The sequence below is a fragment of the Bufo gargarizans genome, chromosome 10 (genome assembly GCF_014858855.1).
Source record: "Bufo gargarizans isolate SCDJY-AF-19 chromosome 10, ASM1485885v1, whole genome shotgun sequence".
NCBI classification, from domain to species: domain Eukaryota; kingdom Metazoa; phylum Chordata; class Amphibia; order Anura; family Bufonidae; genus Bufo; species Bufo gargarizans.
Window position 1 is genome coordinate 112,666,984 of NC_058089.1, and position 20,306 is coordinate 112,687,289.

The window sequence follows — 20,306 nt, forward strand, 5'->3', positions numbered from 1 at the left end:
GGTATGTGAATCTATTCTTCTCTTCTATCCACCAAGCGGTTGTTGTTCTTCGCTCCTCTGCCATACTCGCCGTAGAGGCATTTTCATGCCATTCGCCATAAAGATGGTAAATGGTGGCATTTACCAAGAAGAGCCATGTCTGCCGCCAGCTAAATGCAGTCTATTGCTTTCTGTTATCAGCCATTGTGGCCAGGGATGGGGGACTGATGGCGGCCTCTGTTATAAAGCTGGCTACGAACACTGTCAGCTGAGCATGCATGTGCCTTAGTACACTCCTGTCCTCTGCAGGTTCCTTTAGATCAGTGTTTCCCAACCAGTGTGCCTCCAGCTGTTGCAAACTACAACTCCCAGCATGCCCGCACAGCCAAAGGCTGTCCAGGCATGCTGGGAGTTGTAGTTTTGCAACAGCTGGAGGCACACTGGTTGGGAAACACTGCTTTAGATGGTCAGCCAGGGAGTCTGGTTTGCATTCTTCCATCTGCGTCACTAGCTGCTGGTCCCCATCCCTTTAAGCAGACATCATTGTACGGGTGCCTGGGTATAGTATATACAGGTGAAACTCGAAAAATTAGAATATCGTGCAAAAGTCCATTTATTTCAGTAATGCAAATTAAAAATAATTGCATTAATGCAACTTAAAATTAGAATTTTGTGAAAAGGATCAATATTCTAGGCTCAAAGTGTCGCACTCTAGTCAGCTAATCAATCCACACCCCCTGAGCAAAGGGGAACTGAGATTGAGACTTTGATAAACTGTAAGCCATAATCATCCAAATTATAACAAATGCTTGAAATATCTCTCTTTGCATGTAATGCGTCTATCCCATATGTTAGGTTTAAGTTGCATTACTGAAATAAATGAACTTTGCACTATATTCTAATTTTTCGACTTTCACCTGTATATGCGATGGAGCCAGGAATCTGCCGTCTCTCTGCTCCGCTGAGCCTCCCTCTGACACTTGCTGTCTATTCTGACATGCTTTGCTTCCAATTATATTCATTTTTCCTGGCTGGCAGCCTGTATATTTTTCCAGAACGGTGGTGGGCAGCCCGTGCCCCCTCTCCTCAGGATAAGTAATGTATGCACACAGTGACTCCACCAGCAGAATAGTGAGTACAGCTCTGGAGTATAATACAGGATGTAAATGAGGATCAGTACAAGATAAGTAATGTATGTACACGGTGACTCCGCCAGCAGACTAGTGACGGTGACTCCGCCAGCAGACTAGTGACGGTGACTCCGCCAGCAGACTAGTGACGGTGACTCCGCCAGCAGACTAGTGGCGGTGACTCCGCCAGCAGACTAGTGGCGGTGACTCCGCCAGCAGACTAGTGGCGGTGACTCCGCCAGCAGACTAGTGGCGGTGACTCCGCCAGCAGACTAGTGGCGGTGACTCCGCCAGCAGACTAGTGGCGGTGACTCCGCCAGCAGACTAGTGGCGGTGACTCCGCCAGCAGACTAGTGGCGGTGACTCCGCCAGCAGACTAGTGGCGGTGACTCCGCCAGCAGACTAGTGGCGGTGACTCCGCCAGCAGACTAGTGGCGGTGACTCCGCCAGCAGACTAGTGGCGGTGACTCCGCCAGCAGACTAGTGGCGGTGACTCCGCGCAGATAGGGGACCCGCAGAGACTAGTGGGCGGTGACTCCGCCAGCAGACTAGTGGCGGTGACTCCGCCAGCAGACTAGTGGCGGTGACTCCGCCAGCAGACTAGTGGCGGGTGACTCCGCCAGCAGACTAGTGGCGGTGACTCCGCCAGCAGACTAGTGGCGGGACTCCGCCAGCGACTAGTGGCGGTGACTCGCCAGCAGACTATGGCGGTGACTCCGCCAGCAGACTAGTGGCGGTGACTCCGCCAGCAGACTAGTGGCGGTGACTCCGCCAGCAGACTAGTGGCGGTGACTCCGCCAGCAGACTAGTGGCGGTGACTCCGCCAGCAGACTAGTGGCGGTGGACTCCGCCAGCAGACTAGTGGCGGTGACTCCGCCAGCAGACTAGTGGCGGTGACTCCGCCAGCAGACTAGTGGCGGTGACTCCGCCAGCAGACTAGTGGCGGTGACTCCGCCAGCAGACTAGTGGCGGTGACTCCGCCAGCAGACTAGTGGCGGTGACTCCGCCAGCAGACTAGTGGCGGTGACTCCGCCAGCAGACTAGTGCGGTGACTCCGCCAGCAGACTAGTGGCGGTGACTCCGCCAGCAGACTAGTGGCGGTGACTCCGCCAGCAGACTAGTGGCGTGACTCCGCCAGCAGACTAGTGGCGGTGACTCCGCCAGCAGGACTAGTGGCGGTGACTCCGCCAGCAGACTAGTGGCGGTGACTCCGCCAGCAGACTAGTGGCGGTGACTCCGCCAGCAGACTAATTGGCGGTGACTCCGCCAGCAGACTGTGGGCGGTGACTCCGCCAGCAGACTCGTGGCGGTGACTCCGCCAGCAGACTAGTGGCGGTGACTCCGCCAGCAGACTAGTGGCTGTGACTCCGCCAGCAGACTAGTGGCGGTGACTCCGCCAGCAGACTAAGTGGCGGTGACTCCGCCAGCAGACTAGTGGCGGGACTCCGCCAGCAGACTAGTGGCGGTGACTCCGCCAGCAGACTAGTGGCGGTGACTCCGCCAGCAGACTAGTGGCGGTGACTCCGCCAGGCAGACTAGTGGCGGTGACTCCGCCAGCAGACTAGTGGCGGTGACTTCCTCGCCAGCAGACTAGTGGCGGTGACTCCGCCAGCAGATCGATGGCGGTGGACTCGCCCAGCAGACTAGTGGCGGTGACTCCGCCAGCAGACTAGTGGCGGTGACTCCGCCAGCAGACTAGTGGCGGTGACTCCGCCAGCAGACTAGTGGCGGTGACTCCGCCAGCAGACTAGTGGCGGTGACTCCGCCAGCAGACTAGTGCGGTGACTCCGCCAGCAGACTAGTGGCGGTGACTCCGCCAGCAGACTAGTGGCGGTGACTCCGCCAGCAGACTAGTGGCGGTGACTCCGCCAGCAGACTAGTGGCGGTGACTCCGCCAGCAGACTAGTGGCGGGGACTCCGCCAGCAGACTAGTGGCTGGGACTCCGCCAGCAGACTAGTGGCGGTGACTCCGCCAGCAGACTAGTGGCGCGACTCCGCCAGCAGACTAGTGGCGGCGACTCCGCCAGCAGACTAGTGGCGGCGACTCCGCCAGCAGACTAGTGGCGGCGACTCCGCCAGCAGACTAGTGGCGGCGACTCCGCCAGCAGACTAGTGGCGGCGACTCCGCCAGCAGACTAGTGGCGGCGACTCCGCCAGCAGACTAGTGGCGGCGACTCCGCCAGCAGACTAGTGGCGGCGACTCCGCCAGCAGACTAGTGGCGGCGACTCCGCCAGCAGACTAGTGGCGGCGACTCCGCCAGCAGACTAGTGGCGGCGACTCCGCCAGCAGACTAGTGGCGGCGACTCCGCCAGCAGACTAGTGGCGGCGACTCCGCCAGCAGACTAGTGGCGGCGACTCCGCCAGCAGACTAGTGGCGGCGACTCCGCCAGCAGACTAGTGGCGGCGACTCCGCCAGCAGACTAGTGGCGGCGACTCCGCCAGCAGACTAGTGGCGGCGACTCCGCCAGCAGACTAGTGGCGGCGACTCCGCCAGCAGACTAGTGGGCGGCGACTCCGCCAGCAGACTAGTGGCGGCGACTCCGCCAGCAGACTAGTGGCTGCGACTCCGCCAGCAGACTAGTGGCGGTCGACTCCGCCAGCAGACTAGTGCGGCGACTCCGCCAGCAGACTAGTGGCGGCGACTCCGCCAGCAGACTAGTGGCGGCGACTCCGCCAGCAGACTAGTGGCGGCGACTCCGCCAGCAGACTAGTGGCGGCGACTCCGCCAGCAGACTAGTGGCGGCGACTCCGCCAGCAGACTAGGGCGGTGCGCGACTCCGCCAGCAGACTAGTGGCGGCGACTCCGCCAGCAGACTAGTGGCGGCGACTCCGCCAGCAGACTAGTGGCGGCGACTCCGCCAGCAGACTAGTGGCGGCGACTCCGCCAGCAGACTAGTGGCGGCGACTCCGCCAGCAGACTAGTGGCGGCGACTCCGCCAGCAGACTAGTGCGGCGACTCCGCCAGCAGATAGTGGCGGCGACTCCGCCAGCAGACTAGTGGCGGCGACTCCGCCAGCAGACTAGTGGCGGCGACTCCGCCAGCAGACTAGTGGCGGCGACTCCGCCAGCAGACTAGTGGCGGCGACTCCGCCAGCAGACTAGTTGGCGGCGACTCCGCCAGCAGACTAGTGGCGGCGACTCCGCCAGCAGACTAGTGGCGGCGACTCCGCCAGCAGACTAGTGGCGGCGACTCCGCCAGCAGACTAGTGGCGGCGACTCCGCCAGCAGACTAGTGGCGGCGACTCCGCCCAGCAGACTAGTGGCGGCGACTCCGCCAGCAGACTAGTGGCGGCGGACTCCCGCCAGCAGACTAGTGGCGGCTGACTCCGCCAGCAGACTAGTGGCGGTGACTCCGCCAGCAGACTAGTGGCGGTGACTCCGCCAGCAGACTAGTGGCGGTGACTCCGCCAGCAGACTAGTGGCGGTGACTCCGCCAGCAGACTAGTGGCGGTGACTCCGCCAGCAGACTAGTGGCGGTGACTCCGCCAGCAGACTAGTGGCGGCGACTCCGCCAGCAGACTAGTGGGCGGCGACTCCGCCAGCAGACTAGTGGCCCGGCGGCCTCCGCCAGCAGACTAGTGGCGGCGACTCGCCAGCAGACTAGTGGCGGCGACTCCGCCAGCAGACTAGTGCGGCGACTCCGCCAGCAGACTAGTGGCGGCGACTCCGCCAGCATACTATTGGCGCGGACTCCGCCAGCAGACTAGTGGCGGCGACTCCGCCAGCAGACTAGTGGCGGCGACTCCGCCCAGCAGACTAGTGGCGGCGACTCCGCCAGCAGACTAGTGGCGGCGACTCCGCCAGCAGACTAGTGGCGGCGACTCCGCCAGCAGACTAGTGGCGCGACTCCGCCAGCAGACTAGTGGCGGCGAACTCCGCCAGCAGACTAGTGCGGCGACTCCGCCAGCAGACTAGTGGCGGCGACTCCGCCAGCAGAGACTAGTGGCGCGACTCCGCCAGCAGACTAGTGGCGGCGCTCCGCCGCAACATGGCGGGACTCCGCCAGCAGACTAGTGGCGGCGACTCCGCCAGCAGACTAGTGGCGGCGACTCCGCCAGCAGACTAGTGGCGGCGACTCCGCCAGCAGACTAGTGGCGGCGACTCCGCCAGCAGACTAGTGGCGGCGACTCCGCCAGCAGACTAGTGCGACCCAGCAGACTAGTGCGGCGACTCCGCCAGCAGACTAGTGGCGGCGACTCCGCCAGCAGACTAGTGGCGGCGACTCCGCCAGCAGACTAGTGGCGGCGATACTCCGCCAGCAGACTAGTGGCGGCGACTCCGCCAGCAGACTAGTGGCGGCGACTCCGCCAGCAGACTAGTGCGGCGACTCCGCCAGCAGACTAGTGGCGGCGACTCCGCCAGCCCAGACTAGTGGCGGCGACTTCCGCCAGCAGACTAGTGGCGGCGACTCCGCCAGCAGACTAGTGGCGGCGACTCCGCCAGCAGACTAGTGGCGGCGACTCCGCCAGCAGACTAGTGGCTGCGACTCCGCCAGCAGACTAGTGGCGGCGACTCCGCCAGCAGACTAGTGGCGGCGACTCCGCCAGCAGACTAGTGGCGGCGACTCCGCCAGCAGACTAGTGGCGGCGACTCCGCCAGCAGACTAGTGGCGGCGACTCCGCCAGCAGACTAGTGGCGGCGACTCCGCCAGCAGACTAGTGGCGGCGACTCCGCCAGCAGACTAGTGGCGGCGACTCCGCCAGCAGACTAGTGGCGGCGACTCCGCCAGCAGACTAGTGGCGGCGACTCCGCAGCAGACTAGTGGCGGCGACTCCGCCAGCAGACTAGTGGCGGCGACTCCGCCAGCAGACTAGTGGCGGCGACTCCGCCAGCAGACTAGTGGCGGCGACTCCGCCAGCAGACTAGTGGCGGCGACTCCGCCAGCAGACTAGTGGCGGCGACTCCGCCAGCAGACTAGTGGCGGCGACTCCGCCAGCAGACTAGTGGCGGCGACTCCGCCAGCAGACTAGTGGCGGCGACTCCGCCAGCAGACTAGTGGCGGCGGACTCCGCCAGCAGACTAGTGGCGGCGACTCCGCCAGCAGACTAGTGGCGGCGACTCCGCCAGCAGACTAGTGGCGGCGACTCCGCCAGCAGACTAGTGGCGGCGACTCCGCCAGCAGACTAGTGGGCGACTCCGCCAGCAGCTCCGCCAGCAGACTAGTGGCGGCGATACGCAGCAGCTAGTGGCGGCGACTCCGCCAGCAGACTAGTGGCGGCGACTCCGCCAGCAGACTAGTGGCGGCGACTCCGCCAGCAGGACTAGTGGCGGCGACTCCGCCAGCAGGACTAGTGGCGGCGACTCCGCCAGCAGACTAGTGGCGGCGACTCCGCCAGCAGACTAGTGGCGGCGACCTCCGCCAGCAGACTAGTGGCGGCGACTCCGACAGCAGACTAGTGGCGGCGACTCCGCCAGCAGACTAGTGGCGGCGACTCCGCCAGCAGACTAGTGGCGGCGACTCCGCCAGCAGACTAGTGGCGGCGAGCTCCGCCAGCAGACTAGTGGCGGCGACTCCGCCAGCAGGACTAGTGGCGGCGACTCCGCCAGCAGACTAGTGGCGGCGACTCCGCCAGCAGACTAGTGGCGGCGACTCCGCCAGCAGACTAGTGGCGGCGACTCCGCCAGCAGACTAGTGGCGGCGACTCCGCCAGCAGACTAGGGCGGCGACTCCGCCAGCAGACTAGTGGCGGCGACTCGCCGCAGACTAGTGGCGGCGATCCGCCAGCGACTCGCCAGCGACTAGTGGCGGCGACTCCGCCAGCAGACTAGTGGCGGCGACTCCGCCAGCAGACTAGTGGCGGCGACTCCGCCAGCAGACTAGTGGCGGCGACTCCGCCAGCAGACTAGTGGCGGCGACTCCGCCAGCAGACTAGTGGCGGCGACTCCGCCAGCAGACTAGTGGCGGCGACTCCGCCAGCAGACTAGTGGCGGCGACTCCGCCAGCAGACTAGTGGCGGCGACTCCGCCAGCAGACTAGTGGCGGCGACTCCGCCAGCAGGACTAGTGGCGGCGACTCCGCCAGCAGACTAGTGGCGGCGACTCCGCCAGCAGACTAGTGGCGGCGACTCCGCCAGCAGACTAGTGGCGGCGACTCCGCCAGCAGACTAGTGGCGGCGACTCCGCCAGCAGACTAGTGGCGGCGACTCCGCCAGCAGACTAGTGGCGGCGACTCCGCCAGCAGACTATGGCGGCGACTCCGCCAGCAGACTAGTGGCGGCGACTCCGCCAGCAGACTAGTGGCGGCGACTCCGCCAGCAGACTAGTGGCGGCGACTCCGCCAGCAGACTAGTGGCGGCGACTCCGCCAGCAGACTAGTGGCGGCGACTCCGCCAGCAGACTAGTGGCGGCGACTCCGCCAGCAGACTAGTGGCGGCGACTCCGCCAGCAGACTAGTGGCGGCGACTCCGCCAGCAGACTAGTGGCGGCGACTCCGCCAGCAGACTAGTGGCGGCGACTCCGCCAGCAGACTAGTGGCGGCGACTCCGCCAGCAGACTAGTGGCGGCGACTCCGCCAGCAGACTAGTGGCGGCGACTCCGCCAGCAGACTAGTGGCGGCGACTCCGCCAGCAGACTAGTGGCGGCGACTCCGCCAGCAGACTAGTGGCGGCGACTCCGCCAGCAGACTAGTGGCGGCGACTCCGCCAGCAGACTAGTGGCGGCGACTCCGCCAGCAGACTAGTGGCGGCGACTCCGCCAGCAGACTAGTGGCGGCGACTCCGCCAGCAGACTAGTGGCGGCGACTCCGCCAGCAGACTAGTGGCGGCGACTCCGCCAGCAGACTAGTGGCGGCGACTCCGCCAGCAGACTAGTGGCGGCGACTCCGCCAGCAGACTAGTGGCGGCGACTCAGCCAGCGGCGACTCGCCAGCAGACTAGTGGCGGCGACTCCGCCAGCAGACTAGTGGCGGCGACTCCGCCAGCAGACTAGTGGCGGCGACTCCGCCAGCAGACTAGTGGCGGCGACTCCGCCAGCAGACTAGTGGCGGCGACTCCGCCAGCAGACTAGTGGCGGCGACTCCGCCAGCAGACTAGTGGCGGCGACTCCGCCAGCAGACTAGTGGCGGCGACCTCCGCCAGCAGACTAGTGGCGGCGACTCCGCCAGCAGACTAGTGGCGGCGACTCCGCCAGCAGACTAGTGGCGCGACTCCGCCAGCAGACTAGTGGCGGCGACTCCGCCAGCAGACTAGTGGCGGCGACTCCGCCAGCAGACTAGTGGCGGCGACTCCGCCAGCAGACCTAGTGGCGGCGACTCCGCCAGCAGACTAGTGGCGGCGACTCCGCCAGCAGACTAGTGGCGGCGACTCCGCCAGCAGACTAGTGGCGGCGACTCCGCCAGCAGACTAGTGGCGGCGACTCCGCCAGCAGACTAGTGGCGGCGACTCCCCAGCAGTACTAGTGGCGGCGACTCCGCCAGCAGACTAGTGGCGGCGACTCCGCCAGCAGACTAGTGGCGGCGACTCCGCCAGCAGACTAGTGGCGGCGACTCCGCCAGCAGACTAGTGGCGGCGACTCCGCCAGCAGACTAGTGGCGGCGACTCCGCCAGCAGACTAGTGGCGGCGAACTCCGCCAGCAGACTAGTGGCGGCGACTCCGCCAGCAGACTAGTGGCGGCGACTCCGCCAGCAGACTAGTGGCGGCGACTCCGCCAGCAGACTAGTGGCGGCGACTCCGCCAGCAGACTAGTGGCGGCGACTCCGCCAGCAGACTAGTGGCGGCGACTCCGCCAGCAGACTAGTGGCGGCGACTCCGCCAGCAGACTAGTGGCGGCGACTCCGCCAGCAGACTAGTGGCGGCGACTCCGCCAGCAGACTAGTGGCGGCGACTCCGCCAGCAGACTAGTGGCGGCGACTCCGCCAGCAGACTAGTGGCGGCGACTCCGCCAGCAGACTAGTGGCGGCGACCTCCGCCAAGCAGACTAGTGGCGGCGACTCCGCCCAGGCAGGACTAGTGGCGGCGACTCCGCCAGCAGACTAGTGGCGGCGACTCCGCCAGCAGACTAGTGGCGGCGACTCTCGCCAGCAGACTAGTGGCGGAGACTCCGCCAGCAGACTAGTGGCGGCGACTCCGCCAGCAAGACTAGTGGCGGCGACTCCCGCCAGCAGACTAGTGGCGGCGACTCCGCCAAGCAGACTAGTGGCGGCGACTCCGCCAGCAGACTAGTGGCGGCGACTCCGCCAGCAGACTAGTGGCGGCGACTCCGCCAGCAGACTAGTGGCGGCGACTCCGCCAGCAGAATAGTGGCGGCGACTCCGCCAGCAGACTAGTGGCGGCGACTCCGCCGCAGACTAGTGGCGGCGACTCCGCCAGCAGACTAGTGGCGGCGACTCCGGCCAGCCGACTAGTGGCGGCGACTCCGCCAGCAGACTAGTGGCGGCGACTCGCCAGCAGACTAGTGGCGGCGACCTCCGCCAGCAGACTAGTGGCGGCGACTCCGCCAGCAGACTAGTGGCGGCGACTCCGCCAGCAGACTAGTGGCGGCGACTCCGCCAGCAGACTAGTGGCGGCGACTCGCCAGCAGACTAGTGGCGGCGACTCCGCCAGCAGACTAGTGGCGGCGACTCCGCCAGCAGACTAGTGGCGGCGACTCCGCCAGCAAGACTAGTGGCGGCGACTCCGCCAGCAGACTAGTGGCGGCGACTCCGCCAGCAGACTAGTGGCGGCGACTCCGCCAGCAGACTAGTGGCGGCGACTCCGCCAGCAGACTAGTGGCGGCGACTCCGCCAGCAGACTAGTGGCGGCGACTCCGCCAGCAGACTAGTGGCGGCGACTTCCGCCAGCAGACTAGTGGCGGCGACTCCGCCAGCAGGACTAGTGGCGGCGACTCCGCCAGCAGACTAGTGGCGGCGACTCCGCCAGCAGACTAGTGGCGGCGACTCCGCCAGCAGACTAGTGGCGGCGACTCCGCCAGCAGACTAGTGGCGGCGACTCCGCCAGCAGACTAGTGGCGGCGACTCCGCCAGCAGACTAGTGGCGGCGACTCCGCCAGCAGACTAGTGGCGGCGACTCCGCCAGCAGACTAGTGGCGGCGACTCCGCCAGCAGACTAGTGGCGGCGACTCGCAGCAGACTAGTGGCGGCGACTCCGCCAGCAGACTAGTGGCGGCGACTCCGCCAGCAGACTAGTGGCGGCGACTCCGCCAGCAGACTAGTGGCGGCGACTCCGCCAGCAGACTAGTGGCGGCGACTCCGCAGCAGATAGTGGCGGACTCAGCAGAACTAGTGGCGGCGACTCCGCCAGCAGACTAGTGGCGGCGACTCCGCCAGCAGACTAGTGGCGGCGACTCCGCCAGCAGACTAGTGGCGGCGACTCCGCCAGCAGACTAGTGGCGGCGACTCCGCCAGCAGACTAGTGGCGGCGACTCCGCCAGCAGACTAGTGGCGGCGACTCCGCCAGCAGACTAGTGGCGGCGACTCCGCCAGCAGACTAGTGGCGGCGACTCCGCCAGCAGACTAGTGGCGGCGACTCCGCCAGCAGACTAGTGGCGGCGACTCCGCCAGCAGACTAGTGGCGGCGACTCCGCCAGCAGACTAGTGGCGGCGACTCCGCCAGCAGACTAGTGGCGGCGACTCCGCCAGCAGACTAGTGGCGGCGACTCCGCCAGCAGACTAGTGGCGGCGACTCCGCCAGCAGACTAGTGGCGGCGACTCCGCCAGCAGACTAGTGGCGGCGACTCCGCCAGCAGACTAGTGGCGGCGACTCCGCCAGCAGACTAGTGGCGGCGACTCCGCCAGCAGACTAGTGGCGGCGACTCCGCCAGCAGACTAGTGGCGGCGACTCCGCCAGCAGACTAGTGGCGGCGACTCCGCCAGCAGACTAGTGGCGGCGACTCCGCCAGCAGACTAGTGGCGGCGACTCCGCCAGCAGACTAGTGGCGGCGACTCCGCCAGCAGACTAGTGGCGGCGACTCCGCCAGCAGACTAGTGGCGGCGACTCCGCCAGCAGACTAGTGGCGGCGACTCCTGCCTAGCAGACTAGTGGCGGCGACTCCGCCAGCAGACTAGTGGCGGCGACTCCGCCAGCAGACTAGTGGCGGCGACTCCGCCAGCAGACTAGTGGCGGCGACTCCGCCAGCAGACTAGTGGCGGCGACTCCGCCAGCAGACTAGTGGCGGCGACTCCGCCAGCAGACTAGTGGCGGCGACTCCGCCAGCAGACTAGTGGCGGCGACTCCGCCAGCAGACTAGTGGCGGCGACTCCGCCAGCAGACTAGTGGCGGCGGACTCCGCCAGCAGACTAGTGGCGGCGACTCCGCCAGCAGACTAGTGGCGGCGACTCCGCCAGCAGACTAGTGGCGGCGACTCCGCCAGCAGACTAGTGGCGGCGACTCCGCCAGCAGACTAGTGGCGGCGACTCCGCCAGCAGACTAGTGGCGGCGACTCCGCCAGCAGACTAGTGGCGGCGACTCCGCCAGCAGACTAGTGGCGGCGACTCCGCCAGCAGACTAGTGGCGGCGACTCCGCCAGCAGACTAGTGGCGGCGACTCCGCCAGCAGACTAGTGGCGGCGACTCCGCCAGCAGACTAGTGGCGGCGACTCCGCCAGCAGACTAGTGGCGGCGACTCCGCCAGCAGACTAGTGGCGGCGACTCCGCCAGCAGACTAGTGGCGGCGACTCCGCCAGCAGACTAGTGGCGGCGACTCGCCAGCAGACTAGTGGCGGCGACTCCGCCAGCAGACTAGTGGCGGCGACTCCGCCAGCAGACTAGTGGCGGCGACTCCGCCAGCAGACTAGTGGCGGCGACTCCGCCAGCAGACTAGTGGCGGCGACTCCGCCAGCAGACTAGTGGCGGCGACTCCGCCAGCAGACTAGTGGCGGCGACTCCGCCAGCAGACTAGTGGCGGCGACTCCGCCAGCAGACTAGTGGCGGCGACTCCGCCAGCAGACTAGTGGCGGCGACTCCGCCAGCAGACTAGTGGCGGCGACTCCGCCAGCAGACTAGTGGCGGCGACTCCGCCAGCAGACTAGTGGCGGCGACTCCGCCAGCAGACTAGTGGCGGCGACTCCGCCAGCAGACTAGTGGCGGCGACTCCGCCAGCAGACTAGTGGCGGCGACTCCGCCAGCAGACTAGTGGCGGCGACTCCGCCAGCAGACTAGTGGCGGCGACTCCGCCAGCAGACTAGTGGCGGCGACTCCGCCAGCAGACTAGTGGCGGCGACTCCGCCAGCAGACTAGTGGCGGCGACTCCGCCAGCAGACTAGTGGCGGCGACTCCGCCAGCAGGACTAGTGGCGGCGACTCCGCCAGCAGACTAGTGGCCGGCGGACTCCGCCAGCAGACTAGTGGCGGCGGACTCCGCCAGCAGACTAGTGGCGGCGACTCCGCCAGCAGACTAGTGGCGGCGACTCCGCCAGCAGACTAGTGGCGGCGACTCCGCCAGCAGACTAGTGGCGGCGACTCCGCCAGCAGACTAGTGGCGGCGACTCCGCCAGCAGACTAGTGGCGGCGACTCCGCCAGCAGACTAGTGGCGGCGACTCCGCCAGCAGACTAGTGGCGGCGACTCCGCCAGCAGACTAGTGGCGGCGACTCCGCCAGCAGACTAGTGGCGGCGACTCCGCCAGCAGACTAGTGGCGGCGACTCCGCCAGCAGACTAGTGGCGGCGACTCCGCTCCGCCAGCAGACTAGTGGCGGCGACTCCGCCAGCAGGACTAGTGGCGGCGACTCCGCCAGCAGACTAGTGGCGGCGACTCCGCCAGCAGACTAGTGGCGGCGACTCCGCCAGCAGACTAGTGGCGGCGACTCCGCCAGCAGACTAGTGCGGCGACTCCGCCAGCAGACTAGTGGCGGCGACTCCGCCAGCAGACTAGTGGCGGCGACTCCGCCAGCAGACTAGTGGCGGCGACTCCGCCAGCAGACTAGTGGCGGCGACTCCGCCAGCAGACTAGTGGCGGCGACTCCGCCAGCAGACTAGTGGCGGCGACTCCGCCAGCAGACTAGTGGCGGCGACTCCGCCAGCAGACTAGTGGCGGCGACTCCGCCAGCAGACTAGTGGCGGCGACTCCGCCAGCAGACTAGTGGCGGCGACTCCGCCAGCAGACTAGTGGCGGCGACTCCGCCAGCAGACTAGTGGCGGCGACTCCGCCAGCAGACTAGTGGCGGCGACTCCGCCAGCAGACTAGTGGCGGCGACTCCGCCAGCAGACTAGTGGCGGCGACTCCGCCAGCAGACTAGTGGCGGCGACTCCGCCAGCAGACTAGTGGCGGCGACTCCGCCAGCAGACTAGTGGCGGCGACTCCGCCAGCAGACTAGTGGCGGCGACTCCGCCAGCAGACTAGTGGCGGCGACTCCGCCAGCAGACTAGTGGCGGCGACTCCGCCAGCAGACTAGTGGCGGCGACTCCGCCAGCAGACTAGTGGCGGCGACTCCGCCAGCAGACTAGTGGCGGCGACTCCGCCAGCAGACTAGTGGCGGCGACTCCGCCAGCAGACTAGTGGCGGCGACTCCGCCAGCAGACTAGTGGCGGCGACTCCGCCAGCAGACTAGTGGCGGCGACTCCGCCAGCAGACTAGTGGCGGCGACTCCGCCAGCAGACTAGTGGCGGCGACTCCGCCAGCAGACTAGTGGCGGCGGACTCCGCAGCAGACTAGTGGCGGCGACTCCGCCAGCAGACTAGTGGCGGCGACTCCGCCAGCAGACTAGTGGCGGCGACTCCGCCAGCAGACTAGTGGCGGCGACTCCGCCAGCAGACTAGTGGCGGCGACTCCGCCAGCAGACTAGTGGCGGCGACTCCGCCAGCAGACTAGTGGCGGCGACTCCGCCAGCAGACTAGTGGCGGCGACTCCGCCAGCAGACTAGTGGCGGCGACTCCGCCAGCAGACTAGTGGCGGCGACTCCGCCAGCAGACTAGTGGCGGCGACTCCGCCAGCAGACTAGTGGCGGCGACTCCGCCAGCAGACTAGTGGCGGCGACTCCGCCAGCAGACTAGTGGCGGCGACTCCGCCAGCAGACTAGTGGCGGCGACTCCGCCAGCAGACTAGTGGCGGCGACTCCGCCAGCAGACTAGTGGCGGCGACTCCGCCAGCAGACTAGTGGCGGCGACTCCGCCAGCAGACTAGTGGCGGCGACTCCGCCAGCAGACTAGTGGCGGCGACTCCGCCAGCAGACTAGTGGCGGCGACTCCGCCAGCAGACTAGTGGCGGCGACTCCGCCAGCAGACTAGTGGCGGCGACTCCGCCAGCAGACTAGTGGCGGCGACTCCGCCAGCAGACTAGTGGCGGCGACTCCGCCAGCAGACTAGTGAGTGCAGCTCTGGAGTATAATGCAGGATGTAACTCAGGGTGGTATAAGACATTCTATGTGTCTGAAATGGGTCAGGAATAGTTTGCTCAGTTCCCTTTTCATGCTGCTCTCATTCTCAGCATATTACTCGTATCCTAGATGGTGTGCTGCTGCATTATATCCGTACTTTCGCCCATCACCACAGAAGTGCGCAGTCACGTGGGGCCTGTACAATATACCAGCAGACAGTTATATTATCTCCTGTAGTGTGATTTGTGCATATTGCGTATATCTGCAGTCACGGCTGAAATTTGGGGCTCAGCTGAAAAAAAATGAGATGAACTGAAGGGATCCTGGGCTTTACCTGAAACACGTCAGAACTGCCATATGAGTCATGTCTATACAGGAGAGGTTAGATCTGCGCTGGAGTCTCCAGACAGCGCATATAATAGAAGAGGCACACCAGAATAATAACACATACCTCTGTGCCACCTGCGCTCTCGATTAGGCGCCCTGGTGCCACCCGCTTGTATATGGAGCAGTGCCCACTTGGTTAATTTGTAGATTTTCTTTATATTTTTGATGCTCTGGCATCATCTCTTCTCCATACGATGGGGTGGAGCAGGCAGTTGCATTGTTCGTGGCTTGATCATCTCTCACCGCACCCCTGACCTGCTTTACTGTATACAATGCATACCACGGGTGACGAAGTGACGGCATCTGAAGCCGGGCCTGTACTTACCTCCTCAGCCTCCCGCACATGTTATAGATATTATGCGCCTCGTCATCCAATTACCTATGGAATGCTGCTAAGTCTCCTCCACCTCGCCCTCTGTGTATCATGTACTCCTACAGGTAGAGGGCACCTCGCAAGGTCTAGGGGCACTACTGCAAGGAGGTGGGGGTGCCCGTAGATCGCTCCATCTCCATCTGGGGTGTTCTATACAAATATGGCAGTGGGGTGAGGGTCAATATCCGATTTTATTTATTTTTTTCCACTTTTTTTTTTGTTGAGAAAAGGCCTGACTGTCAGTCTGGTTGCTATGGAGGGTTGTCATGTGGCACATCCCTAGCAACCAGTCTCCTAAATGATGTCCCTTTGTCCCCTTCTCTGCCCTGCTGTGGCTTTAATGTATAATTCTCTAGGTTCATGCTAGGAGAGCAATTGAAGAGCCCCATGAGAGATTAGAGGGGAAAATCCATCTGACAGGTTTCCTTTAAAAAATCTTTTGTTTGCAGCCACCACTAGAGGGAGTATCAGACCTGCCTTTCTTAAAGGGGTTGTCTCATCATAGGCAATGGGGGCATATCACTAGGATATGCCTCCGTTGTCTTATATGTGCGGGTTCCATCGCTGGGACCCACACCTTTTTATAGAGAACGGAGCCCCGCAAGGTGGTGGCTGGAGGACTCCAGTCTGGCCACCACCCAGCCGGCTCCCCATAGAAGTGAATGGGGGAGTACCGTGCATGCGCGGCCCCCACTCCTATTCATTTCTATGGGGCCGACGGAAAAAGCTATTTTCGCCGGCCCCCATAGAAAATCAATGGAGGGCGGCTGCTCCTTCACTTGCAGGGCTCCTTTCTCGATATAGGTGCTGGTCCCAGCGGTGGAACCCGCACCTATAAGACAATGGGGGCATAGTGATATGGCCCCCCCTCCCCCCCCCATTGTCCATGATGAGATAATCCCCTTTAAGCTCAGTAAAACAGTGTGCAGTGAGCTCCCCCTGGTGGTGGCTACAGGCAGCCAGAAGGTTGTTCTTAATCTCAATGCCTGTATGATGGGAAGCAGCAGATTTGAAAGTCTGTACGAAAAGAACACAAAGTTATCGACAGATATATATGTGACAGGAGCTGTCTGCACATCGTCGTCAGCCACGTCGCCTGCAGCAGTATTCGCTGCATTTCGTGACCAGGTAAACAATGAATCTTTGGAAACTCTGATGCCGAACCTGTCAGGCCATTGTCGCTGGTACCTGAGATGTCGTATTGCATTGTACAGACGTCAGAGGACACCTCTGTACCGGGCCTGATACAGGGAATTACTGCTATTATTGTTGTCAGTGTGCATAGTACTGCGACCAAGCCACTGCATAATTGGGTTAGAAACCAGAACTTGTATGTACTTATGACATCACATTCCATAGTATAGCATGCAGCGAAAGGAGCAGCTAAAAAATATCTGGTCTCGTATCACCCTCCAGGTTTTGAGCCGTCTTGGCCAATCGGCTTAGCTGAGAGGAGTCGTGTGACACAGATGGTCCTGACTCCTAAGAACCAGTAAGTGCTGCACCTCTCAGGAGTCCAGGGGGTGGGGCGTTCATTATATGGTTGGATGACGAGCACTTTATGCACCAATTTAAAGGGAAATCTGCCCTAGTGAAATGTGCCTTTTAAAGGCGAGAGAATCGGGTGGTACAAGCTATTGGGGATGGGCACAGCTGCTGCAGCTCATCTGAGACTCCTTTCTACTCTGCATTGTCAGTAATTATGGCTCGCAGCTCTTTCTGCTCTTTGGTGATGAATCCCTTTCATGTAACGGCAGAGTCATCCCCACGCCCTGGGCTGCGTCGGCCCAGTGTCTCCTGTCCCCGGCTTCCTCTGGTCCCCCACCCGAACTCTCATCAGACCCCGTATCTAATGTGTGAGCAGCGCGCCCTTGTTACAGAGCGTCTTCCTGCAGCCGCACAGTGGCACGGTTTGCAGAGGACAGATAGCAGCTGTATCACAGGATGTCTGTTAAAACCCCACAGAGACCGCAGCTTCCTCCATATATTCCTGCAAAATGTGTCAGGCCGACCGTGGCGGGGGAGGCGCAGCTGCAAACTCTGGGCTTCTGGTGTAGGGGAGCTTCTCTTCCTTCCTTGTCCTCACTTATCACAAGGTAGAAGTTGGAGGCATCGTAGCTTCCCTGCCATTCAGGTGCTGGTTAGCGAGGGAACGTAATGTGGCCACGTGTGATAAACCGCCCAAAAAGATGGCAACCACTGAGCGCAGACGGTGTAGGGGACTTACTGAGTGATATGCTCGGTCCAAGGAGGCGATGGTTATGTTCTGCAACTTTCTAATTAACTTTGTTTCAGTCTCCCACTATTTTCAAGATGTCTGCTTCCTTTCAGTGGATGGGAACATTCTTATTTCCTAAAAACGTCACAGCTGAGGCTTTGCCGCAGTTTTATCCAGTTTAGGTAGCAGCAATCATCTTTCCCGATTTTGTTTTGCTACAGTTCATCAGCCTAGAATACTGCCTGGCTACAACTGTAGCAAACCCTCCGCTGTAAGTAGAAGGCTTTTACGGGTTCACTGTCGGCAAACAGATAAGAGGCTGTTAGAAACTTACAAAACTTTACCTTGTACAAAACCGGACCCGTCTCATAAGAAATAGGTGGCTCGGTACTGGTCAGTTGCCTTTGTTTGTTAGCAGTGAATGGAAATCTGTAGTTTACTCGGCACACAGACTCCTTACACATAGGCACAGCAGGAATTTGCATACGTCTCCATAGGTGTGGTATAAGGCGATGTCCGAAAGCTACAGGAGCGGAGTGTTGGCGGCTGCGCAGGATACAGTATTCAGAAGAGCGATACACAGTAAGGGCAGGACATGTTAGCCATATATATATATATATATATATATATATATATATATATATATATATATATATATATATATATATATATATATATATATATATATATATACACACACACACACCTGCAGTGAATCAGTCCTGTATCCCCCTCCCCATGTCTGTCGTACGTATGTAATGTAAGCTTGTCGGTCACCGCCGCTCATATGTCTCTATTCTTATTTCTAGGCTTTCGCTGCCCCATATGCTCCAAGTCTGTAGCTTCTGATGAGATGGAGATGCACTTTATAATGTGTCTAAGCAAGCCGCGGCTCTCCTATAACGGTACGTATGTATGCACTGCATTATAAATCTGCCCGCCGTCCGTCCTGGGCATCTCTTACCAGCAATTATGCCTATGAAGGAGTGCACTGTCCGGTTCCTGCAGATATGCCCTCAAATGGGGTTTACAAATCACTTGTGCCTCCCCACCTTTTAAACATTAGAAAACTGCCAGCGGAATAATCACTGCTTGCTTTCAGTTAATGGAAATGCTTTGGTTTACATCCAGAAGCAAGACACTTGTAGGTACCTGTACTTGGGTACAGTTGTGACAACCCCTCAGCTGTGCAAAGTTTTAGGTCTGTGTATCATTTCAATTTCTAAAACATGGGTGTTCCCATTCACTGACAGCAAGCAGATATGACGAAGAGTTGAAACATGTGGTATTGCTGTGCGGTGACTGGGGCGTGGGAATGAAGTATTACTGGAGATACTCAGTAACAATATTGTGAGGTTTCTCATTTATATCTTCCTTTCTGGTAGCGCACCCTGCTGTTTAGTCTTTCTGTCCACCAAGACACAAATCTACGGGGGCCAAGACAAGATTCCTGTCGCACACCATGTTGTAGAATCTGCGCCTTCTTCCCCGCTCACGCCAGGTCTAAAAAAAAAAAAAAAAAAAAAAAAAAGCGTGACAGCCCCTTCTCATTCATAATTTTCTACTCCTGGTTTAGGCATAGAACACGGTTGAAATGTAAGTCAGCTATATTTAGAGTCTGCGCTGGATCTGACAAAGTTATAAAGAGGCCAGCATATAAAACACTGGTCTTAATAAATATGCCCGTATAGCTTTATCTCTCAGTGGAGAAGAAAATTGTGTGTGTGTGGTGGTGGAGGGGGGGGCATTGCCTACCATGTGCCTGGGGCTGAATGTAATAGACAATTTTTCCCTCGCCCATGACGGCACCCATGTGACTAGGACCTCCCATCCAGGACCGGAAACCTGAAGAGATAAAATGGTTCACGCCTCAGTTCAGGTTTCCTGAGGTACCTGACGAGCCCTGGCTCCTACCGTTTTTTTTGGTCCTCACCTCGGGAGGTCCGTGTCTACTATGCTGTAAAGGGTATATCCCAGTCTCCTTGGGAGCTGCTGCCTTCCTCCCAAGCCTCATTGGGGAGCCGATGTGGGCGTGTTCAGGCGGTTCCCGGTCCATGGCAGGAGGGTGCCCGGCGTCCCGCTTCCAAGTTGTCGGTGCGCGCTTCCCTTGCGTTCTGTGCATGCGCGCTGGGATGGCCCCTTCCGGCTCATTGATGTCATTTCTGGGCGCCAGGCCGGAAGAGGTGTGGGCATCCTCATACTTTGGATTAGGCATTTTTGGGCCTAGGGGTTAAAAGGAGCCGAGGTGCGTTTGATAAATTGGCAGCAGGAGAAGGCAGCCAGCCTTGTGTGCACACAGTGCAGGATCTGGGTTTCCACCAGCATGTTGGAACCAGGTGATGTAGGATGCGCCGACCCCCTGGAGCCCTCGAGGCCCACAAGCCCGGTATTGGTCCTGAGGAGTGGGGAAGCTTGACTCTACTATTGGTGAGATTTATCCTCTCTTAATTTTGGGTGTTGTGGTGTTGTAGGTAGAAAAAACGCCAAAGAATTCATCCGGAAAGACTAAACCTAAAGAATGTGCAGGATGTAGAGTAGCCTTAGCAGCCTTATGTTACACCACTAAGCATGTTTAAATAAGTTGGTTATGGAAGAGTCTCACAGCTTATCTAGAAATATATTAAGGCCTTGGTACGGTCAGCAGTTAAATCTTCTATTAAATCACTCGGTCAGTGTCACCCAAGGTCTCCAGAAAAGTCTACCTATGTTGAGGACAAAATACCTAGAGAGGAATTACTATCTTCCCTCCCTACATTTTCTAAAGCAGCAGAATTCCTGGCGGACGCTTCTGCTGATGCGATCCGCTTTTCTGCCAGACCAGCTGCCATGTCAAGCGCAGCTAGATGGGCTATCTGGCTTAAATCGTGGTAGGGGGATCAGGGTTCCAAGTCTAGACTCTGCTCTCTTCCATGTGAGGGTTCTAGGCTGTTTGGTTCCTCGCTTGATGACCTCCTAGAGAGGGCCTTAGATAAA

General features: G+C 61.1%; 1 protein-coding gene across 1 annotated transcript in view; it reads left to right on the top strand.

Moving 5' to 3' along the window:
- ZNRF1 (zinc and ring finger 1) overlaps positions 1–20,306 on the top strand; it is a 51,028-nt gene that overhangs the window by 8,832 nt on the left and 21,890 nt on the right. Inside the window, exon 2 of the mRNA XM_044270428.1 lies at positions 18,143–18,238. Within this exon, the coding sequence (XP_044126363.1) occupies positions 18,143–18,238 (96 nt within the window). The remainder of the gene's footprint in view (positions 1–18,142; positions 18,239–20,306) is intronic.